The 5113-nt window shown below is 43.2% G+C and overlaps 1 protein-coding gene across 1 annotated transcript in view; it reads right to left on the bottom strand.

Annotated features, from left to right (window-relative positions):
* Positions 1-4213: 4213 nt before the first annotated feature.
* The window catches only part of TPO (thyroid peroxidase), a gene marked incomplete at its 3' end in the record, with an annotated part of 92662 nt that continues 91762 nt past the window's right edge, over positions 4214-5113 (bottom strand). The window contains exon 11 of the mRNA XM_015423094.1: positions 4214-4384. Within this exon, the coding sequence (XP_015278580.1) occupies positions 4214-4384 (171 nt within the window). The remainder of the gene's footprint in view (positions 4385-5113) is intronic.

Genomic DNA, 5113 nt, shown 5'->3' with positions numbered 1-5113 from the left:
CTTGTCTCTCACTTATCCCAAGAGGTGTCACTCCAATTAAGCCCATCAACCCTAAATTGCCCAATTGCCCTCTCCTTTGTCTTAGCCTTCCTGAGTTATTATTCTTTTGTGCACATATCCTGGGAACCTGTGACCACATAGTCCCCATCACCTCAGGTCACAAATTGGCTATTTAAGGTGAGCTCTCCCTGAGTTTGCTCTCTGCTTTTTGCTCTCTTCTCTTCATCCTCATTTACCTTCTTGGTTCCATTCTGGATTCATTTGGAACTGCTCCATGTGTGTTGCTGGTTGGCCCATGAACCCCTCCCTCCCTCCTTTTAGTTCCTTTTTTGCTACAAGATCTGCTCATCATGCCGGACAGGTAACGTATTGCCCACCAACAATACTCCTGCTCATGCAAACCTCACTATCTTTTTAACCCTGTATATTTAGCTCTGTATTGTGTGTGTGTGTGAGAGAGAGAGTGAGTGCTTGCTTATTATTATTTGTATGCTCCAGAATCATTAAGTAAAGAAATCAGTTATTTTGGTAACCTGGGATCCTCGTTTATTCTTGGGCTCTGGGAATCCTGACTCTGGTATAAATGGGTTATGGTCCTATATTTTATGCCTATGGCCATTTAATATTCATAATCCCCATCTATTAATAAATTAAGGCAATTTGGCTAACAGTACCCTCAAATCTCCAAAAAATCTCCAACCCAAAAAATCTCCCTATGTGGCTGGTATTTAATCTTTACAAAACCCCAGAAGATCAGTTCACCAGTGTCACCACTTGTTTGATCTTCAGTCATGAAGGTTTCTGGCCTTGGGTTCCTGCCATTTGCCAAACAAATCTCCTTGCAGGATTACTGTGAGGATAAAAATGAAGCTGCTGAAAGAATGGGTGAAATGCAAGCATGACAATGAATCTGTTCTTTCACCAGCCACTGAAATAGAGAGTAATAATTCCAACTTGTCTATAATATGGGAGGCCCTGATTCCATATCTGGACCCCAGCACTACCTTCTGTAAACACTTCCACGGCTGAATACAGACAAGTCCCTTTTCAGACAGAGTTCTTCTTTGTTCTCCCAATGGTGAATGTGACACAATCAAATAAAAAGTCTCGGGGGGTGGAATCTCTGGGTAGAAACATACCCCCCCCCCAACAATTTCTTTTCTCTGTTTCTCTTTCTGCAAGAAGAAACACTTGAAAAAATGGTGGCAGATGGAGAATACCTTTCCCCCCACAAGAGGTATCCATACAAATGCACTTGTATATTCTTTCTCTCAAGCTCACAAGGCAAAGCCTATATATGGGGATCTAGGCTGAGCCCTATTGATGCCTGCTCTAATTAAATTCTGCATGCTTTTTGATTCCCCAGAAGTCACACACAGGTCCTCCGGGGGCATTAAGGCTTCTTGCAATACTTCCCTTTGATCTATATTCTTCTAAAAAAAAGAACAAGAATGAGCTGTGTTAGGAAGGCTGCCCAAATTTTGTTATGCTTTAGTTGTGTTCAGGGAGACCTGGTACATTCTCTTGATTTACTAATGGATATAGGGAGTAAAGTACTGGTTTGTAGAGATGAGCAAGGGACCAACTTAGCCCCTAGTGCTACTGTGGCCTCATATCCAATCTTTCAACAATTGTGTGGTAACTGTAAACTTGTAATGGGGAAGAAAGAATTACAGAAGGAGGTCTGAGCTATGCAGTAGAGAAAAGCTTGTTTGCCACTTGTACACAAAAATAGAGATTCTCTCTTTCCAGATTTAAAGCATAACAAATATTGTACAATGGTTGGGCCATTTGTTCAGGGGGGAAAGGTTAGCATCCAGGGTTGATTTTCTTCTGAAGGCTTTAAGAAGACTCTGGGGTAATGAGAATGAACATTCACCTGTTAAACTCAAGAAACGAATGAAAAGTTATATGTCTTTTTTTTTTTCAAAAGAATTTTTTTATTTTCCATTATTATCACATTTTACATCTTTTTATCAATCGGTTAAATATTCCCTTTTCCCTCCCTCCCCCGAAAAAGTTATATGTCTTTTAAAACAGTCCCCCAAAATGTTTTATGTGGTGGGGAGAACATCTCATTTGTGGTTTACAGGCACTAACTGAGAGATTTCTGAGAAAATTGTACAAAACCCTCTCAGAGTAGTCCTGTTGGGCTCCAGGAGGAAGGTTTTTAATTTAGTGAATATTTTCTGTGAAACTACAGCCCCACCCCCACCAGCAACCCAGTGTTTTAGAAAGTGCAGCAGTAAAAATAAATGTGGATTTAAAAAACAAAAAAACAAAAACAAAAAACCCAGAGCTATCGCAGAACTTTGAAAATGTACAGTCCTCTGCCCAGCTCTAGCTGTGAATAAGAGCAAGTGACCCAAGATTTCAACTGTGCATCGAGTCTTCTTTCTGGAGGCCTTTCCCCCACTATTATAGATAGTTTTTCATCAGGCAGAATGGATTGTTCCTGGGGCAACACCACCAATTGACAGAACACTAGAAAGTGAGCTGAGCTGGTGGCCCCCAGAAAAATAGGGGGATTTTGGTTGAAAATGTGACTCCTTCCTATGTAAGTTTCCACTACATACATGTTACGGGGAACACAGGTTAGAACTGGGTTCACCAACAAGAAAAAGGCCCTTTCTGCATGCATATTTACCTTGCTGTTTCTCTGTAGCTTATCCTATTTTGCTTATACCCCAGATTTAGTAATTCTGCTTGTAATTCTGCACCTCTGGATTTCCCCCCAGGAATTGCAAAATATGAGAATCATGCATTCGCATCTACAACCCCAAAACACTTTTTTTTGTTTTAATTGTGGTTAATGTCACTTGTGACCTGTGTGGGGTGTTTTCCAATTGCCAATGACTTGGCCGAATGTGCGTGCAAGGAATGGGGAACACCGTACCTTACTGAGTTAGTGCTTGTTCGTTACTCCTTAATAAAGCTGAATCACTTGCTGAATCACTCTACGAGTCCTTTGTTAGCGCGATCTAACACGGGGCACTGGCAAGAAGCCACATGGAGCTGTTTGTAGCGGTGGGGAACCCTCCCCTGCTTTTCTGGCCCCGGTGGCTCTCCTTGGCTGTGGAGGGCTCTGACTCTCAGCCAAGAAACCTTGGGAGCAGGAAGGGTTTAATGCCGTCCCCCATTCTTCCTCCAGCACCACTGACTGTTCAAAGCACATACCACGCCTACACAGTACTTTCTCTTCAGTTGCATACATGACACAACAAAGGACTCCCCAGGAGGATATAGAAGGGGGCAGCTGGAGGAGTGGAAAAGGGGCAGAGGAGAAAATCCAAGGAAATGTTTCTGCATTCAAATTACTTTGGCATGGATGGGGGTTTTAAAATTAGTGGTAAAAAAGCAGTTAGAAAACCTGGGGAAACAGCAGAGTGACACCAAACTGAGTGCTGAGCAATGCGAAATTAAAAATCAACCCAAAAGAAATGCAGGGCAAAACCGGGAGGCAATGCAGAACTAAAAACATACCACAAAGCAGAACTGCGAGGCAATGCAGAATGCAACATTTACCGTGAAGCAGAACAGCTGTGGGGGAAACCCAGTGCAGAAAGGGCCAAAGAGAAAGTTAAGAAAAAGGAGATGCAAGGAAAATGTAAAAGAATAATTTGTGATGCAACAAGGAAACTAAGGGCAGGCTAAGTATATGAGAGTTCTGGGGAACGCAGAAAGAACCTGCTAACAATAAAACCTTTATCCTCTTTTCTAGGTAATAGATGTACTGTATGATTCCACTCAATACCCAGATCTTGACTCCAGTCTATAGAGGAGGCTGGATATTGGTGGCATCCCACCCTTCTGCCTATAAGTTATGCAATACAGAGTCTGTCTGAATTCTGAAGCAAAGGGGAAAGAATTAGTCTCCCTCCCTTGCAGTGCTATGGTCCCAATCAAAATCCTACTGATTTTTTTCAAGAAAAATAAAGACATCTAGAGATCTGATCAAATATTTCCCATGTATGACTGCACTCCAAGGCTACATAATGAAAAGAAGCAAGAATAGCCACCTAAAATAATTTTTTATCAGCAGAATGAACAGTGACCTCATCAGAAGTTGAATGAGTTTTCAAACAAGACAGTGGTATCATATCCGAATTTACTGAACACTGAACGGGTGCATGAAAATGAATCATGTTTAAAACTTCTAATATGGCAATGCTGTTCTTGTTGATTCCCCCTTCCCTCCCCAAGAACCAAATACCTTGACAGACTGGTGGATCCATATTCCACCTCTTCTTTGTGCAAGATAATTGTGCTTCTCCTTGCAGTTTGTATCCCTGATAACATGAGTAGGTCACCTTGGATTTTCCTGCCTCTGAACAGTGTACAAAGTCACCATTCTCCACTTTTGTTGGGAGACCACAAGTAAACTCTAGAAATTAAAAAAAACATAAGTATATATTTAAAATAGTAACATTTAAAATGACTATTGCACCTTACATACCTTTACTTGGACCAATGATCTCTCTCTCTCAATAATGGGGGATCTAATGTGCAAATAATGTGCTGTCTTATCTACAAGAACTTTATCATTCACTTTAAAGAGGGTGCAATTTCATGCATGCCTAGTTTATGGGTAACTTTTGATCTCCCAAAAGCTGTTTGTGCTCATTAAATTGAATACAGAGCAACGAAGCAGGGCACATTATACACATATATACTTCTTTCAGGTCAATAGAGAGTGTATACACTTAGATACACATTTAAATACATATCATATGGGGACCCGTGATACTCGCGGGGGGGGGGGGAAGGAGCTCCAGGTAGAGGAGGAGGAGGAAGCAGCCACAGGTAAGCCTTCTTCCCCACCCCGCACCAACGGCGAGACCTGGGCCCACCTATCCTTCCCCACCCCCCGGCACCAGCGGTGAGTCCCATGCAGCTTATCCTTCTCCCCCGCTCCCCCGCACTGGTGGCGAGCCGCACAGGCCTGCAGAGCCTTCTCCCATTCCCCCCTGGGCACTGGCAGAAAGGCCTGAGTGGCTCCCAGCTGCCAGGCCTGCTGAGCCTTCTCCCGCTCCCCCCCCACCGGCACTGGTGGCAAGGCCTGAGCGGCTCCCAGCTGCCGGGCCCGCCGAGTCTCCCCCCAATGGCCAGAGCA

This window comes from Gekko japonicus, unplaced genomic scaffold (assembly GCF_001447785.1).
Source record: "Gekko japonicus isolate JY-2015 unplaced genomic scaffold, Gekko_japonicus_V1.1 scaffold465, whole genome shotgun sequence".
NCBI classification, from domain to species: Eukaryota; Metazoa; Chordata; class Lepidosauria; order Squamata; family Gekkonidae; genus Gekko; species Gekko japonicus.
Note: the sequence above shows the minus strand (reverse complement) of the source record. Positions and strands in the feature narration are given on the sequence as shown.